Source organism: Mytilinidion resinicola (genome assembly GCF_010093595.1).
Source record: "Mytilinidion resinicola strain CBS 304.34 unplaced genomic scaffold BDZ99scaffold_14, whole genome shotgun sequence".
Lineage (NCBI taxonomy): Eukaryota > Fungi > Ascomycota > Dothideomycetes > Mytilinidiales > Mytilinidiaceae > Mytilinidion > Mytilinidion resinicola.
In genome coordinates this window covers 1,028,972-1,045,557 of record NW_022985450.1, presented here as the reverse complement: position 1 = coordinate 1,045,557, position 16,586 = coordinate 1,028,972, and the positions used below count along the sequence as shown (strand labels likewise).

The window sequence follows — 16,586 nt, the reverse complement described above, 5'->3', positions numbered from 1 at the left end:
ATCACGATTTGGCTCCACCGGCCACTGGCACCTGATACCTACTCGAGATCTTTGTGGCTGAATTACACCACCTTCTGAGTGTGCCAAGCAGGCCATCAACTCGTCGTGAGCAACCATGTATCTCAGCTGCAGCCTGGCTCGTTTCGGAGAAGGCTTCAATCAGTTCACCGGTGGCCGGCTTTCCGCCCAATGCCGTTGCGGCACGTAATGGCGAGACTATCGATGTTATCAGCAGACCGCAAGTTCGTCAAGAATAGCCGACATTTCTGCAGGCGAGCCTTTTGATGTTGCCACGCTGCAGCAACCCTGCCACAAGGCCCCCACACGGCTTTCTTCATGCGTACGGCTGAGCGCTTGACATGCTGACCGATCTGCGCGACGGGCTTCTGCGACTTTTTCTGTAACTCGGAGAGTTCAACAAACAAATGTAAAGAATGAGAAAGCCTGCTTCACCAAAGAAGGTACAATTTACTCCCACTTCTCGATCCGAAAACGTCCCCTGTAGAAGAGGACCACTAAGCATGGACCGAGTCGAGTCACCGGATTCAGCTGTCCGCTCTGATGCAAAGATGAGGCGGAGAGACTTTGATGGATATGCCGACACATATCAGTCAGGCCCGCTCACGTAGGTATCGTCAGTTCAGTCAAGCTGCCTAATGCTAACAGCGAACATGAACAGAAGAAAGGATGTCGCAGTAGTCATAATGGGAGTCACAGGCTCAGGGAAAAGCACGTTCATATCCCGTCTTACGGATGGACCAGTGGAAATAGGGCATACACTAGAGTCCTGTAGGCACTTCTTTGTATCAAACACAGTCCAGGACTGACACTGCGATAAGGCACCTCTGACGCGACAGTCCATACCATAGAGTATGGAACAGATCAGAACTTGCATTTGATCGATACCCCAGGCTTTAACGACACGTCAAGATCCGATGCAGACCTTTTGAAGGAGATTGCATTCATCCTAGGAGTCTTACGCAAAAATGAAGTCAGCTTAGCTGGAATCATATATCTTCACAGGATTTCAGAGCCCAGGATTGCCGGCTCGGCGCTTCGAAGCATTCGCTTATTCGAAGCTCTTTGCGGATCGCAATGCTTTCCATACGTTGTCCTCGTTAGCACTATGTGGGAATCCCTCGGGGTAGAAGACCGTGCAATCGCCGTTGATCGAGAAAAGACACTGAAGGACAAAGCCGAATTCTGGGGCCGAATGGTGAACGGTGGCGCTACTGTTATGCGTCATGAAGGGGATGCTAATTCCGCACGTGATATCCTTTCTCGTGCTGCGTCCATGAATCCTTCAGTCGTGATGGACATCCAACGGCAACTGATTAATGAAGACAAGGCGCTGGATGAAACCAGCGCAGGGCGTTATTTGCTTGGTGAACTTTACGAAGTTCGTAAAAGACAGAAGAAGGAGATCGCCGAACTGGAAGGGATTATGGAGGAGGCCCTACAGGATCACGATGAAGCAACGATCTCAGCGATCTCAGCCCAGCGACATGAATATGAAGGCTTGATTCAGCGAACATACACACAGACAGATGACCTCGAAGTGACCTTCGAGGATCTTGCCGAAGAACGGGCAGATCGGTATGCAAGCCTACTCCAAGAAGGTGACAAGTACGAAAAAGAAGTTGAGGAGGATGTGAAACAAACCCATGATATAGAGCACACCTTACATTGCGTAGAGAGAAGCCATGACCGTGACAGGGGCCGCCTCACTATCGATAACAGGCGCCTTGGACAGCAGAATGAACAACATGCGGTTGGAAATGGTAGTGTGGAGCTTCAATGGACATGGTGGGAGAAGCTTCTCAGAAGTGCCCTACCTACAAGGGATATGCGAAAAGCTGCGTCGTCATATCGCTCCTTTTCATTTCCTCGGTCACTAGTCAGTAATCATCAGCGCCAAAGCGTTTCTTTTCCACAGCCACCGGAGGTCCGCATGGATAGGCCTCGTTCACAGCCACGTCACGATACCGTACCTACTAGGTCCAAGAATACGGACAGTAGCTCCAACGGGAGGCCGGGCCTGGTCCGGAGGTCAAGCAGTTCCCAACCTTACTCTTATCGCGATTATCGAGAAAGCGATCGCTCGAGCAAGAAGCAATCCGAGCCGATACTCGAGAATCGGGGACAGACCTTACGGAATCCCAGTACCATGATTGTCGATCCTCCAAACGAGTCTCGGAGGACGGATGAGACGTTGAAGTACAACACTGTACTCGTTTCACCGGGGTATGCAGGGGAGATTCGGATCTCTGGGCCCTTGAGGAGACCAGACAAGCCACTAGTACTCCGACGTAATTACAATTGAAAAACACGAGTATCAAAACTTTGTCTTTGTTTGAGTGTGATTGATGAGTTGTGCGCTTTTGACATACATACATCCATAAGTGCTATATAAACCAGAAAAAGGTAGATTTAACCAAACGCATTTCCGGATGACTTGTGTTTGGACATTGGCTTCCACACTCAACGCATTGTAAGAAACATCGCTGTTCACACAGACAACAATCTAGTGTGCATAATGATTAGCATCTTCATTTTCGATGACTTGCCAGTTAAGAGAATGAGAACTTACGATAAAATCCCTTGCGACCGATCTTAATCCTACAACTCGAACACCTCGGTCTTGTTCCCTTCGGTACCTTATGTTCCTTACAATCTCCATTTTTCTGGACTTTATGATTGCTTCTTTCGATATTCTCCCTTATGCCATAGCCTTTAGAATTTTGCTCTCTGCGACGCCTAATGCTTTCCCTTTGCTGTTCCACTACTTTCGCTAGATCATCCAGTTCTGCCTTTCGTTGTTCCTGTATTTGCTCATCCCATCGCTTCTCCTCCTCCAACATCTCCATCGCCAGAGAATCAAGTCGAGGGCGCTCCCATCGCGGAGGTTTATTGGCCTTCCCAGCCTGCCTGATGTCTTCCAATAGACGTTCTGCAGCTTCGTCGAAGCCCTTTTGAGAGGCACTCATCGCTTCGCGCGCTGCGTCTTGGATATCCACGCCATGGTTGACGATATCATCTTGCACTTGGAAAGTGACTTTGTGGTTTTTCGCAATCTCTCTAATCATTCCCAGACCAGATTCTCTATCCAGACCTAGCCTCTTCACCTGAGACCCTTTAGCCACCATTTTAGACCAGAAGTCCTTTTTGGGGTCAACTAGTTCTTCTTCCCGGCTTCCCAGCTCGGACGGAGAGAGGGATTCCCAAAAGGTCGTGGCTAGTATAACGCTTTTCAAAGCTTGAGGGCCGCATAGTCGTCTGAACATGAATAAATTTGAGAGCGCTTTGCCACCCATACGCGGGTCAGATAGCCGGTGGAGGTACACGACTCCATTTAGCAGAGCGCGTTTCCTGTATGAAGATGCGAGCCATTGTAGAATCTTGGTTGTGATGACTTGATCGGATTGGTGCGTGTCGTCGAAGCCTGGAGTGTCGACGAGAACGTACTTGACGCCTGCGTCCCAGAATTCGTATTCCTGCACTTCGCTAGTTTCTATGAGCTGTGATGTTAGACAGGCTTCAGCTTGAGGACTCAGTAGATCTCTTACGGCTGTTCAATGTATGGCCAATCACGATGTCGGTTCTTTGTGTCACTGTTTTGATAAATGTGCTTTTACCAACTCCAGTCATTCCCATTACAGCGATAACAATTTCGTCTTGGCCATCTGGCATGTTGACTTATGATGTCGAGGTGTGTCTCGACGACGAGGCTGGGCCCAGGATTAATCGTTTGGTGGTTGAAGACTGCAGTAGGATCCTCGACATGCGAGACCTTTAGTTCTTACATTGCTAAGCAGTTCGATGAACGCTCTCAGCCGATGCGAGGACCAAGGCAGTGCATCTGGTATTCGCGTGGCTGAGGCTGGTGTCCATGGGGTTGTGATCAAGTTGCAGTCTGTAGCCTAGAGTGCGGCTGAGATTCCTTGTGCTTCCTTGAACATCCTCGAAAGGCAACCGTTTGCTGCACCACGATAAGGAAGAGAGGCATACCGTGACCAATTATGTTTTACAGTCCTCCCGTGCCCCTCCGCCTTTCCGGTGAGTTGCATATGACCCGAATTCTCGGCAATCCGCAATATTCTAGGGCAAGTTTAAGCTGCTACCCCACGCAACATTGCAGAGCGCTGCATATTCGGATAGCCGCTTTGAAATGCAAACCCAGATGGTACCCTCCACTGAGAAAGAAAGAGACTTGATGTGCGTCGCCTTTTCAGCCTCTTGTGCTTTTGATGACATACTTAATCGCCGCGGTTCGTTTCGTGCTCCTATTCTGAAGGGTACTTCCTAGGACCACTTTCAGGTCATAATCCATCATACTACGTCTACATCCTCAGCAGCGTGTGACTTTTCAGTAAATTAGTACTTTGGAGACCCTTCTGTTTTATACACAAAAATGTCGAGATCGACTGGAGGATCATCGTTGAAAGGTAAAGCCATCGCGTATCCCACCCAGCCAGACCTCCCAGAGCTTAGGTAAGTGCAATCGCCAATACTTATGCAACATGCCAGACCCACTAAATTGTTTGCTTCAGACCAAATGACATTGTCATTGCGGTCATGGGTATAACGGGGACGGGAAAAACAACGTTGATCTCGTATTTTTCCGAGAGGGAAATGAAGATCGGCCACGGCCTTGAAGCTTGTACGAACGTCTATCGATGCGCAGTCAGCAATATAGTTCGAGTGAACTAATGATAGACCTGAGCAGGCACTGCCACCGTGGAAATTTCGCGTTGCAACCTTCCCGATGGCTCCAAGATATTTCTCGTTGATACCCCTGGCTTCGACGATACATACAAGTCCGACACCGAGATTCTACGAGAAGTCGCTCACTGGCTCACCGCTGCGTATACACACGACATTAAGCTGACAGGTATAATATACCTGCATCGCATACAGGACCCACGGGTGACAGGCACGGGCTTGAAGAACCTGATCATGTTTCAAAAGCTCTGTGGAGAGGAGGGTCTCGGAAGCGTAGTTCTTGCGACAACGAGGTGGAGTGCAATCTCGCTTGAGACAGCAGAAGATCACGAATCTCAACTCAAGGCTGAATTCTGGAAAGCGATGATCGATCATGGTAGCAGGGTTTTTCGCCAAGATCGAGGTCGAGAATCAGCATTGGAGATAATCCAATATCTCATAAGGAAGAAAAGACCGGTGACCCTGGATATTCAAAGTGATATGGTCGATAAAGGGCTGGAGCTGAATGAAACTGCGGCTGGGAAGGAAGTGGTATCGGAAGCCGAGAAGCAGAACAAAGCAAATGAGGAAAGGATAGCATTAATTCGTAAGGAGCTTCAAGAGGCCCTAACGAGGAAAGACGAAGAAAGTAGAGAAGAATTGGAAGAGCTGAAGGCTGAGACCGAGAAAGAGATGCGGACGTATCGCGAGGAGCTGCAGAAGATGAAGGTGGGTAGGGAAGAATTAAGACGGCAGATGGAGGAAAAGTATAAGAAGGAAAAGGAACAGCTTTTACAGCAGATGCAGGCTAACGAGAAATTACTTGAAGAGGAAGAGCATCGGCGTCGAACCATGGAAGAAAAGCATAAACAGGACCTCGAGCTCCAGAAAGCTAAGCTTCAGAATAAATACTACCAGCTGTTGTTATCGGACAAGTGCTGGGTCATGTAGAGCCATGTTATAAACTCTTAATTTACCTAACGGCGTCTCATATAAGATCGGTAAGCGTTGACGATAATTACTGCAGAAATAGAAGTGGACCATATCTAATCGTCCAGAATCGACCGAGCCGATACCCTCACGCCGAAGCTTTTTCAAGAACTAAATGATTATTGAGACCAGAAATTAGAATAGATAGCCACGGGGCACGGCTAAGATATGTCTCGTTGTCTTACAATGGCTGTGTCAAGGAATGCTTGTGAAATCTTCCTTGGCTTCAGGGCTCCGAATCAATCAATAAAATGGTAATTTTTAATTCATCACGGGAAAACTCTAGGGACGTGCCGCTGTGCACGATACTCCGCAATGTCCAATACCAGTTAATTCAATCGCGGCCCTACTCGGGTCAGGTGTCGAGCTGTGGTTTTGTCTACGGGTAGCCCATTCTTCAAGCGGTGAGACGGCCTGGGCCATCAGAGGGTACCTCGAGTTACCATAAGATTGCTCGAAGGAATTAGTCTGGCAAACGAGAGATGGAATGAATGCAGCAGGGAGCCTCCCGAGTCTTGGCGACAACGCTCCATGAATACTCCGGAGCGAACCGCTCAGAATCATTACTAAGCCTCTTCCTGGTACTGTTAGGTGAATCATGCAGGCCCAGAAGATATTTGACGACCTCTTAGGTTCTATGAAGGAGAAAGACTCAGTAAACGATTAGGGTATGTTAATTTCCTACAATGAAGTTCGTATCCGCAATTAACGGAACGAAAGATGTAACGAGTAAATTTGGGACGGTAAATGGTAAGTTCCACGCATCTTGACCCTGGAACGGGATTATCTGACTAGCTGATTTTTGAGAGAACATTAGCCGGAATAAGTCTTGACTTTACCTTCGCATCAGACAAGATCACTGTCTCCGAAGTTGTTGAAAACGCCTGCGACAGCGACTTCAAGTGTTCGGTCGGCGTTAGCTGGTCCTTCACGTGAGTTCTACTGGAGGGCGAGTCTAGAACGACAACGCAATACCTACCGCACAGCACTCGCATAAGTGCAAAGCACAGCACGTGTGAAATAGCCTTCTCTTATCATGACACTGGACAGTGGTAGCCTAGTCCCAATCCGATCAATTTCCCATACCAATTGAGATTGATATTCTCGTTCGATTCGGTGTTCGAGGCAAAAGATAAGTCAGACGACTTGAAATAGGGCATTGTTTGGAATGCATCAGAAGCGCTGAATATCACACCTGATACAACCTTGAACCCTGGAATTTAGGCCGTAAACCAGGCTATAGTCATAGCTAGGCATCACGGATCGGCACGGAATTTACGGGTGGGGGACGTCGGGAGCGGGACAGACTCCGTGATGGTTCGATAGGTGGAGGGCGGGGAAAAGGAGCCTCAAATGACGGCAATCTTTAATTAAAGTCTATGCTCTGTAGGCTCGACTCCGGGAGGACCTCGTTGGCTAGAATAGTAGATCTCACGGGTCATTGAGAGGATGGGACCTTCAGCGTAAGGAAGGAGTTAGAGGAAGTAGATGATCTTCATTCCATACCCTCATTCCATACCCAGGGGCCTCGGGAAGGCCAGGGTAGAATAAATCAATTCTTTCTCCCTCACCACGTCCAGGCACGTGATTGCCACGTGATGCCAAATAATTAACGTCACGGCTTACCTGCCTTTCCAAGATGGGATACGATACTGAAAGAGGAAAACGAGCAAAGGACCAACTCGGCCCGGTCCACAAGCGTTCAAATTTTCCAATGCTTGACCCCAGCCCTGCCCATGTCTGGACCTGATTCAGATTCCTTACACACACGCAAGCGATGCGCCCGGGGGTCCCTGGACGACCCCGCAAAGTTTTCTACCCTCGCACGGCCGACGATGTTAGAGGAGTTCGCACCAGCCGTCGGTGGCGCCGGCAACACTTTGTGGGATAATCCTCACTAGCCAGCTTGAGAAGAAGTTGAAACGAGATGGTGAAGGCCACAGATGGGCGTATCCGGGAACCGCGAGCACAGGCTCACATGTTGTACAGCCAGCCACCAACAACAGATGCATGTAATCGCGTGGAAAGGAAAATATGGTGTCAGGCATGGATGACAAGAGGTCGCGGGGTCCGATGCTTCCGTCCCAGTGATTTGGAAGAGAGCTGCTGGACAGACACAGGGATCGGGGCTACTGTATGAAGTCGAGCGGGGTGAAGCAAGTGAGGCACAGGTTGAAGATGTAGACGGACGATCCGACCCCGACCATCTGATGATGTTGAAAGTCGTACAAACAGGGCACAGACTACTACTCCTGGCCAAACTTGGTATCAGCAACGCTACCGCAAAGCAGAAGGTCGTGGTGAGCCAAGATGGTGGGACCCGTGCGCGCAACTCAAAAGCCAGCGCTGACGACCGACACGAGCCTCGTGCTTGCGCGAAAAGGATGTTATATACGTATCGAGCCCATCGACCGGCATAGGATCATTAGGCAAGCCGTGGACCTGGCGCTGGGAGCGAGAATTGCGTACGAAGGACGATGGTGGAGCGTAAAGGATGCAAACCTAGCGTGCATCAGGTCGAGAAGCGCCGAAAGAGCACTCACCACGCGCGGGCCGCCCCATCGCATCGAGGCCCCGCTTAGCCCCTGAGCAACGTGCAGCCTTACCACATGCCTTTCTGCCATCACCACCACACCACCGGCTTGCCACCCTTCTTCGCCCTACACAGGGTGTCGAGCATGCTTTATCCCTGCCCTGTCAGTCAGAGTCCAGCCATTCACGGGGCGCGGAACATGGTGCCCTCTGCCCCTCTCGGCGCCTTCAGCAGCGCCAGAAGATCATCTCGGCCCACACCAGCTCGTGTGCGGCCCGTGGACACTAAATCTGCGGCACAGATCGTTCTTACTTTCGCACTGCGTCAAAGCGGGGCTAGAGATCCATATAACGTCGGTGATGGGGTTGTCACGGTCGAGGTAGTTGTTACGGTGGCCTAAGCTTTTTGGACCTGCCAAGCTTTTTTCAACCACTACCTCCACCGTAATAACCCCACCACCTACGTTACTTCACCTAGTCCGAGACATATACTTCGTCTTGTTGTCCGCGTGCCTTTGTTCGGCGTCGAGGCTTTCTCCAGCTTTCCTACCCGCAGTCATGACCAAGGCCGGCTCTCTCGATGTCGACTCGTCCTCGCTCGATCCCCTCCCCCACCATATCCGACTCTGGCTGAGGGCAGTGTCGGCCCTTGGGTTCATTTCATTCTTTGCCTCCTTTTCTCTGTTCTCCATTCTCTTATATCGAGTCATCCGATGGCATATCAAGGCGAAGCGGAGCAGCCAGTTTGTCATTCTCATTCTAAATCTCGTCTTCGCCGATATCCAGCAGTCCATAGCCTTCCTGCTCAACACGGAATGGCTTCGCCTGAACAAGATTGCCGTCGGTACGCGAATATGCTGGGCCCAGGGTTGGTTTGTTTCCACGGGGGATCTTGCCAGTGGGGTTATGTGCTTTGCCATCGGAATCCATACCCTTGCGTCAGTGATACTCAACTACCGGTTGAGGACCCGCTACTTCATTGCCACGCTTGCCGCCTTGTGGGCTTTCGTCTATATCATGGCGCTCATTGGTGTCGGACTCCATCCACATGAAATATATGTTCGTGCAGGTGCTTGGGTAAGTGGCCTTCCACTCCCTTTGATATCCGTCACTAACTCAGATATCATAGTGTTGGGTACACCATGACTTCGCCCTGGTCAGAGTAAGTACATCTTATCACACATCTTCACTCCAATAGCCCTAACACTCTCCAGCTCTGGACCCACTATTTCTGGATCTTTGTCTTCGAGTTCGGCGTCATCGGCACCTACGCTACCATCTTCCTGATCCTCTTCCAACGCCTCCGCACAGGCTACTACAGCGCCGCCGAAGCCGACCACGTCAAGAACATTTCCAGAATGATGATGGTTTACCCCCTCGTGTACATCGTGTGCACGCTGCCGCTCGCCTCCGCCCGCATGGCCAGCATGAGCAACCACAACCCGTCCCTCGGCCGCCTCTGCTTCTCAGCTTGCATGATAACTTCGAACGGCTGGCTTGACGTCCTCCTGTACACCTTCACCCGCCGCATTATGATCCTCTCCGATGTCCCGCCGTCCGAGTCTGATGGCATGGACACGTTCAGCACCATCTGGAGCTCCAGCAAGCGCTTCGGAGCCGCCACTGTCATCGAAGCAACGGGCCGCCCACGCCGTAGTAGAAGTCGCGCTGCAAGTCTCAACGGGAGCACAGACGATTTGTTCCGTGTTGGCGCCAAGGATATCAAGCTCGTCACAACCACGGCAGTTGTACATGAGCAGGCGCAGGATGCGGACTTTGATGAGATGGGCGGTGGGCATCATAGGCTGCAGTCGCTGACGCCTGAGAAGCGGTATAGCGAGGAGAGTGGCCGGACAGGTCAACTGGCGCATATAACTGATTGATGAGTGCTGGTCATGGACGGATTCCGATAACCAGTAGGTCGTGGGGAGTGTTACGCCGTGCTTGAGGGCTGGGCGAACAATTGAGCGAGACGGAGGTCTACGGATTAAGGGATCATCAGGACAGGACTTCACGATTCAGCACCGTTCTGTTGCTCCAAACCAGGACGTAGTTCTTTCAGGCCTGGAAGAGCATTGCTACACAGCCGTCCCACCAACCTACAGCCTGTACTTAGAGTTATTCACTGAAAAAGTAGGGCCATTCGACACCGCTCGGCCATTTCGAACCCTCATATATTATCGGAAAATAGCATTGTAGTCCAACGACAGCGATACAACGAACCAAACTTTCGGAGGAAGACACAGCGGTTGAGATTAGTTCAGAGAGCCACCTCGGCCCTATTCGTACGATTCATTCACTGGTATGGGATTCAACATCCCGACCTCGGGAGGCATCATTTATGGGCATCTCAGAGTGTTTCAACGATGCACAGCTTCTCTAATAGTCTATCCAGCCGACGAAGGCCGAGCACTCCACTCCCAATCGTACCAAACAAATTTCCATCTAATGCCCAAAGCCGTGACTTTGTGACTGTGAAGACGCATCGAGGAATAGCGAAGGCTGTTGGATTATGACAATTACCTACAGCAATCACTGCCGGTAGCAAACAGGGCGCTTTTATGTACATAATGTCGCGTCCCACCAATGTTCAGATGCTACGGCCTGCAAACCAACAAAGGCTTTCGAGGAAGAGGGAGTTAAGATGCCCTGTCTGGTCATATGATTGAAGGTTGTGTGCGGACTTAAAACACATATGGATCAGATCATTACGTGGTGGAGTACAGCGTTGCTGACGTTTTTACCTCAGACAGTGATGGCCACCACCGTCATACGAATTTATTTTTCGTCTCTATAAATATATGCTGTAACTAGTCCAACATGCTCGACATCACTGGCCAACATATAAACGAGAAGCATAAACAATTGATAGTAGAGATCGTCAGAATCCAATCATTTCGAAACATCCCTCATCGGTCTCATTTCCGTCTTCGTTTTGCATCAAGTGCCAACTCCGACCCCATGTGCCAACGAATCTGCTTTTGTTAATCCACTCCTATGGACGGTTTCTACTGTCCAAGTCAAGTGCGGAGATTTGTCGACCTATTTAAACACTCCTGGGCTCGATTGGGGGGAAACGTGACTCTCACATGATATGCACGTGACAGTTCCACGTTTAATTCTTACATGTGTGAGAATCTTGTGCATGGTGGATCATGATTTCACACTAACTCGTACTAAACCCTACTTTTGCAATTCTGTATATATGCTTCCAACAATGTAGTTCTCTGATTTACCGATATTGTGGAGGCCTGAACAGTCAGGACCCTTGCCCACCCGCATGGCGTGTGGGCTCCATTTCATCCCTCTTACTACCCACTGCCTAGCAACCTAACTACCCGCGGCTCCATAAGTGCATAAATCACAACAGCTAGCAAGGCTGCCACTCCAGGGCTGAGAGCGAATCTGCCCTGCTGAGGCCGTGAAGTATGCAACCATTCTGCTCAGCCACCACCATGACAGCGTTACAAGCAAGGCTGAGATGCGCCTTGAACTCTTTCACCAATCTTATCTGTCCTTGTCTCGTCGTAAGTTTCGCGTAGCTGATAAGCCTCGGTTCCATCGACAGAGCTGCAAAACGGTCATGGTCATATGATCGAAGCTGCGGCATCTTTGAGCCCCAGCCTTCCCTCAAGAACATCACTCAAACTCCAGTCTCCTTACAATTACTTCCCAGACCTCAAGAGCGATGAAAATCCTTTTCCATTAGGCCTGCCGTCGACCGCAATATGTATAGTCTATGCCGAATCCTCATCGCTCTCTAAACTCACGTTTCTCGAAACACACTTCCTGAGTACCGTCACTCCAAGCTGCATCATATTGAGCTCGCCATGAAGCGAAGTGGCGAGTCGAACGAGCACGAGTGCCTTGCACAATTTGGCGGGGAAAACACGAAGGTGCTTAAAGTAACCAGAAGCACGTCTCAACCTCTCGAAGCCGAGCCTTGCCCGACGCCATCAGAGGAATTGGGAGGCGTGCTGAAAAGTGACGATATACCAAAGACGGCAGAGAAAGTCATAGAAAAGACGAAATATCATAGGGAAGTATTGTATAGCTAGGTACTGGTGTGTACGGCCCTTGTCTGAAATGGGAGAAATGGGTGGCAGATTATTCATACCGGAAAACCACGCAGCGCACCGATCGGTTGGCAGCAATGGCAGGCGTGATTCAGTACTTCGCCCGGGAGACAAATTGGACGCCAGCTTTAGGACTGTGGAAAGAGGATTTCGCTGCTTCATTACTTTGGTCGCATGACGAAAAGCTAAATACAACATCAACACGGGTTGACAGCTCCGTCTTCTATATGCCAACTCGGTCCTGGCTGTCTCTGATCAAAGGCGTCAATTACGATCATCCGGGCAGACATCGTCGCTACACGGCTCGAGTCCCTACTATACCTGCGATCAACTTCGACCTTCGCTGCGACTGGGAAGGCCCAGAGTTGACGGGACGACTCGTTCGTGCAGATCTCGAGATCACTGGAGTACTCGAGATCGTGAAAGTGACCTCCCGCAATGAATCAGACGCACTACAATGCTCCCTGGTCAACGGAACGGGCCCCCTGGAAGACGTTTTGATTGATACACAGAATGATTTGGCCGATTTGCTTCGGCCGGGGGCGACTGCTACACTTTTGCAAATCTGTGTGTATCACTCAAAGCACTGGTCCACATGGAGGGACGGCTTGCTCCTAAAACGAGTGGGAAAGGCCGGAAACATTCAAACATTCGAAAGAATCGGCATTGGCAGCATTCGAGACAGGCTCCTCGAAGACGGCACCTCACATGCTTTCCGCGGACATCCAGAGACTATCAAACTTCTGTAGAGTGACTTAATGTGCTCAGAAATCCACCGTACACACCAGTACCTAGCTATACAATACTTCCCTATGATACTTCGTCTTTTCTATGACTTTCTCTGCAAACGTTTTCACTTCCACAACCTATCGACCCAACGAATCACGTCTATAAATGGATCATCAACTCATCTCTCCCCCTAACGACTCTATATTACTAACATTGTTCTATAGCTTCTCACATCTCCTGCTCCGACACCATACCTAAACGACTACCCATCAGCAAGGCCCACGGAAAGGGGTTCTACACACACCGCGAACAATTATCCGAGACCTCAACAAAAATACGCCGAACCCATTCCAACCTTGTGCGATGCGGTCAAAACCTCTCCCGCAGCACAGCCTAGAGTGACTACATTTTGCTTTATCAGTGACCATGTTATCTAGCACCAAATGCCTGGAAACATACAAAGACGTATGTATGTAAGCTTGTCCGCAATGCCGTCGTCGATGCTAGTATACCGCCCTTTGGCTGGTACTTAAGTATCCTCACCCTTTCCTTCACACCGTCAACCTGATGACTCGCAAGACTCTATTGTCCTCACAAGACTCCATTGCCCTCACAAGACCCCATTCCCCTCACAACACAGTTTCCCGTTCTCCGACGAAGATAGCTTCGAGAAGCAAATGAAGCCAGACTCTCCTCTCCAAATGTCACGGAGGTTAGCGTATGTACAAGGCGCAAATGCAGGAACTGCTGCTCTTCCTCTCTCTCTCTCTCCACCAGCATACTAACAAGGCAACAAATGACTGAGAAACACGAGGAACGATACCCTGGATTAATTCCAATACCAGCCCACTGACTCGTAGTAACATATATACACCGTACACGACGCCTATCACAATATCCCATTACCCTTTCGCACCTCACCCCCAACCCCAACTCAACCTGAACCCCGTACCTAATCCCCAACGCCCCCGCTCCCTGCCAGCCCCCAAAATTCCCAAGCACCCAAAGCGCAATTCGCACACAAAACAATTTCCCTACCCCACTGCCCCTCTCACGGACAAAACCACGACCTAATCAAGCAATGCGGCAGCCAGACGCAGAGATGGTACATGACCCCACCCTCACAACCATCCTCCTCCTCTGGCTCGCGAGACCGTCAGGACGGCGCAGTGGTGTCGTCCGAGTACCCCGCGCTGCCGCTCTCCGCATCCGGGCCATGCGCGTACGGCCGCGCCTGCGCGCGCGACTGGTAGCGGGCGAAGTCGCGGTCGCGCTCCGAGTAGGTGGCGTCGCCGCCATGGAGGTGCATGGTCGGGGTAGTCGGGGGGTAGACGGCGCGCGCGGCGGCGGCGTAGGCATCTGCGTTGCGCTCTTCGAGGCTGCGGGCGCGGTTGTTGCGGGTGTGGGGCTTGCTGGGGCGGCCGGGGATGTCCACCATCTCCGGCTTCAGGCTCTGGCCAGAGGACTGCGAGGTGTTGTTCCGGCGGCAGCGATCGTGGGACGGCGGGAGGCTGACTTCGTCGGTGCCGTCGCGGCCGCGGCCTTGGGGGCCTGTGCGTGAGCCAAAGTTTTGCCCTTGAGTGTTGTTTTGGGAGTTGTGGGACTGGGAGTTGTGGGACGTGTGTGCGGATCTCTGTCGTCTTGGCTTCTCTTCAGAGCCTCTGTACTTGGATTCCCCCGATCCTCTTTTCTTGGACTCACTGTAGTTCTTCTTCATGGGGACGGGGCGTTGGACGTCTTCGACGTCGGCAGGTTCGTCATCTGGGTCGAACTCGGCGGCCTCCTGGTCACTGAAGTCCTGGCCGGGGTTTGCGGTTTCGTACTCGAGTACCTTGACGAGGCGGTAGAAGATGACGGCGATGAGGGCGCCGAGGAAGGGCCCGACCCAGTATATCCAATGGTAGCCGTCGAAGTGGCGAAGGACTACATCTGGACCGAAAGATCGGGCGGGATTGAGAGAGCCGCCCGTGTAGTAAACGCCTACGATATTGTCAGGGTACTTAAGATTGCATCCAGGAGTAATTCAGACACATACCGGCTAGCTCGGCGATAAACAAGGAGATTCCAATACCGATTGGCGCGAGGAAAGTTGCTTTGTGCTTCTCTGCTGCTAGCATGAAGATGCAAAAGACCAGTTCGGCAGTGAGGAACATTTCGATGAAGAGGCCTCGCACAACTGAGGTCCCTGCAGTGAGGGTGGTTCTGACGGCAAGAGGACCAGGGAAAAGAGCAGACGCGACACCTGCCGCAGCCATGGCGCCAGCAATCTGGGAGATGAGGGAAAAAGCTCCCCTGATCCATCCCACTGCGCCAATTAGGCACAATCCCAAAGTAACCTGCATTGATTTAGCGAATAAAATTAAAAAAGTAGAGAAAGGTACTGACTGCTGGGTTGAAGAGGCCGCCGCTAATCCGAAAGAAGATCCATGCGTTCACGAGTAGCGAGAATCCAAACGATAGACTGATGTAGAGTAGCACCGAGGTGTTGGGTTTACCCCCAGGAGTGACTGGGGCGGCATTGGCGATTTGAGTTCCAGCAAAGGCAAAGAAGAGGAACAAGAAAGTGCCAACAAACTCTCCAATCATTGCTATCACCAGATTGCGGACTCGATTTGGCATCCACTCGAGGCCACGCAGGCGGCGCTCTCCGGGGTGATCGGGGTCAGTGGTCAAAGCTCGCATGCCTGGTAGCACCATAAAGGTTCCCGTCGGTGCGTTGATATTCATGGTGAAGCCGAGGGAAACAGCGGTACAAGTAGGGACGGGAGGTGAGGGTTTGTCCAAGAACGGAAGAGGAAGCAAAGGGTTGAGAGGGAAAACACAGCTAATGAGGAGTAGTGTAGGAAGATACAGACAGGAAAAGGACTAGCTTAGGGAAGACGTTTGCGGTAGCGTTCTGGAAGAATAGGAAGCGGGTTCAAAGGATGTTGTTTGGGCGAGGAAAACAAGCAGGATGGACGAGAAGGGGAGACGGGATAGCTAGAGGTATTGATGGCCCCGGCTGCAAGAGGCGTCGCGCGGAAAGCACGACGGCGGGAGACTCGATGCATGACGGAAGTGGTTCCTGACGAGGGGGTGGTTGTAGTGAGGAAGGCTCGAGGGCAGCAGTGGACATGGACTCGGCAGAGTCGATCAGGATTCGCACCATTGACACACGGCAGAGTCTTCAAGCCGATACGGCCAGGGAGACGGTAGACGCAATTCCTGATGAGGGCCTCATATTGCCATACCTCACACCTGACGTCGTTGATGCCGAATCTAGAGCAGGCTGGGAGGTACCGCGAGCCCTCAGTCCGCGGGCACTAGAATGCCATGTTCCCTAGCGGACGCCATGGCCAGTGGCTACCCTTGCAGCGGTAGAAGGCACTGCACCGCGAGGTATCTTGCTACTTCCTCTGAAGCCAGCCGGCTTGGTGTCGCGCGTACGAAAGGACTGTGAGTGATGGTAGTAGTGTCAGCAAACAGCTGGAGCACTGCATCCGGCTGAGACTGATTCGAAGCTGAAACAAGTCGATAGCGAGGCACCGAGGCCACACGGCAACGTGATCAGGTGACGGG

At 51.3% G+C, this 16,586-nt stretch overlaps 6 protein-coding genes across 6 annotated transcripts; 4 read left to right on the top strand and 2 right to left on the bottom strand.

Moving 5' to 3' along the window:
• Window positions 1–686: 686 nt before the first annotated feature.
• On the top strand, window positions 687–2,333 carry BDZ99DRAFT_421527 (uncharacterized protein). The gene is made up of 2 exons (XM_033716955.1): window positions 687–789; window positions 840–2,333. Exons 1-2 carry the CDS (start codon window positions 705–707, stop codon window positions 2,321–2,323), a joined length of 1,569 nt encoding a protein of 522 aa, XP_033574430.1. The 5' UTR covers window positions 687–704; the 3' UTR covers window positions 2,324–2,333.
• A 26-nt stretch (window positions 2,334–2,359) lies between these two features.
• Window positions 2,360–3,669, bottom strand: BDZ99DRAFT_421524 (uncharacterized protein). Its single transcript, XM_033716954.1, has 3 exons — window positions 3,567–3,669; window positions 2,591–3,511; window positions 2,360–2,524 (listed from the first exon to the last, which is right to left on the bottom strand). The coding sequence occupies exons 1-3, from the start codon at window positions 3,652–3,654 to the stop codon at window positions 2,406–2,408; spliced, it is 1,128 nt and encodes a 375-aa protein (XP_033574429.1). The 5' UTR covers window positions 3,655–3,669; the 3' UTR covers window positions 2,360–2,405.
• A 742-nt stretch (window positions 3,670–4,411) lies between these two features.
• Window positions 4,412–5,679, top strand: BDZ99DRAFT_500650 (uncharacterized protein; the record flags this gene model as incomplete). Its single annotated transcript, XM_033723740.1, has 3 exons — window positions 4,412–4,491; window positions 4,551–4,660; window positions 4,727–5,679. The coding sequence occupies 3 exons, from the start codon at window positions 4,412–4,414 to the stop codon at window positions 5,650–5,652; spliced, it is 1,116 nt and encodes a 371-aa protein (XP_033574428.1). The 3' UTR covers window positions 5,653–5,679.
• A 3,102-nt stretch (window positions 5,680–8,781) lies between these two features.
• On the top strand, window positions 8,782–10,106 carry BDZ99DRAFT_392791 (integral membrane protein-like protein; the record flags this gene model as incomplete). The annotated part of the gene is made up of 3 exons (XM_033715811.1): window positions 8,782–9,300; window positions 9,353–9,385; window positions 9,438–10,106. The coding sequence occupies 3 exons, from the start codon at window positions 8,782–8,784 to the stop codon at window positions 10,104–10,106; spliced, it is 1,221 nt and encodes a 406-aa protein (XP_033574427.1).
• Window positions 10,107–11,886: 1,780 nt separating this feature from the next.
• On the top strand, window positions 11,887–13,159 carry BDZ99DRAFT_465332 (uncharacterized protein). The gene has a single exon (XM_033720519.1). It carries the CDS (start codon window positions 12,377–12,379, stop codon window positions 13,046–13,048), a length of 672 nt encoding a protein of 223 aa, XP_033574426.1. The 5' UTR covers window positions 11,887–12,376; the 3' UTR covers window positions 13,049–13,159.
• Window positions 13,160–14,012: 853 nt separating this feature from the next.
• BDZ99DRAFT_421515 (aquaporin-like protein) lies at window positions 14,013–15,781 on the bottom strand. Its single transcript, XM_033716953.1, has 3 exons — window positions 15,414–15,781; window positions 15,064–15,364; window positions 14,013–15,008 (listed from the first exon to the last, which is right to left on the bottom strand). Exons 1-3 carry the CDS (start codon window positions 15,753–15,755, stop codon window positions 14,185–14,187), a joined length of 1,467 nt encoding a protein of 488 aa, XP_033574425.1. The 5' UTR covers window positions 15,756–15,781; the 3' UTR covers window positions 14,013–14,184.
• Window positions 15,782–16,586: the final 805 nt, after the last annotated feature.

What these genes read in the sequence shown, in the direction of transcription:
- BDZ99DRAFT_421524 (XM_033716954.1), bottom strand. Translation starts at nt 3,654, where the DNA reads ATGGGAATGACTGGAGTTGGTAAAAGCACATTTATCAAAACAGTGACA. An exon ending in TGGCCATACATTGAACAGCC is followed by an intron (nt 3,512 to 3,566) that starts GTAAGAGATCTA and finishes CACAGCTCATAG; the next exon opens with AAACTAGCGAAGTGCAGGAA. An exon ending in CGGTCGCAAGGGATTTTATC is followed by an intron (nt 2,525 to 2,590) that starts GTAAGTTCTCAT and finishes TATGCACACTAG; the next exon opens with ATTGTTGTCTGTGTGAACAG.
- BDZ99DRAFT_465332 (XM_033720519.1), top strand. Translation starts at nt 12,377, where the DNA reads ATGGCAGGCGTGATTCAGTACTTCGCCCGGGAGACAAATTGGACGCCA.
- BDZ99DRAFT_421527 (XM_033716955.1), top strand. Translation starts at nt 705, where the DNA reads ATGGGAGTCACAGGCTCAGGGAAAAGCACGTTCATATCCCGTCTTACG. An exon ending in AGGGCATACACTAGAGTCCT is followed by an intron (nt 790 to 839) that starts GTAGGCACTTCT and finishes CACTGCGATAAG; the next exon opens with GCACCTCTGACGCGACAGTC.
- BDZ99DRAFT_421515 (XM_033716953.1), bottom strand. Translation starts at nt 15,755, where the DNA reads ATGAATATCAACGCACCGACGGGAACCTTTATGGTGCTACCAGGCATG. An exon ending in GCGGCCTCTTCAACCCAGCA is followed by an intron (nt 15,365 to 15,413) that starts GTCAGTACCTTT and finishes AAATCAATGCAG; the next exon opens with GTTACTTTGGGATTGTGCCT. An exon ending in GTTTATCGCCGAGCTAGCCG is followed by an intron (nt 15,009 to 15,063) that starts GTATGTGTCTGA and finishes ACAATATCGTAG; the next exon opens with GCGTTTACTACACGGGCGGC.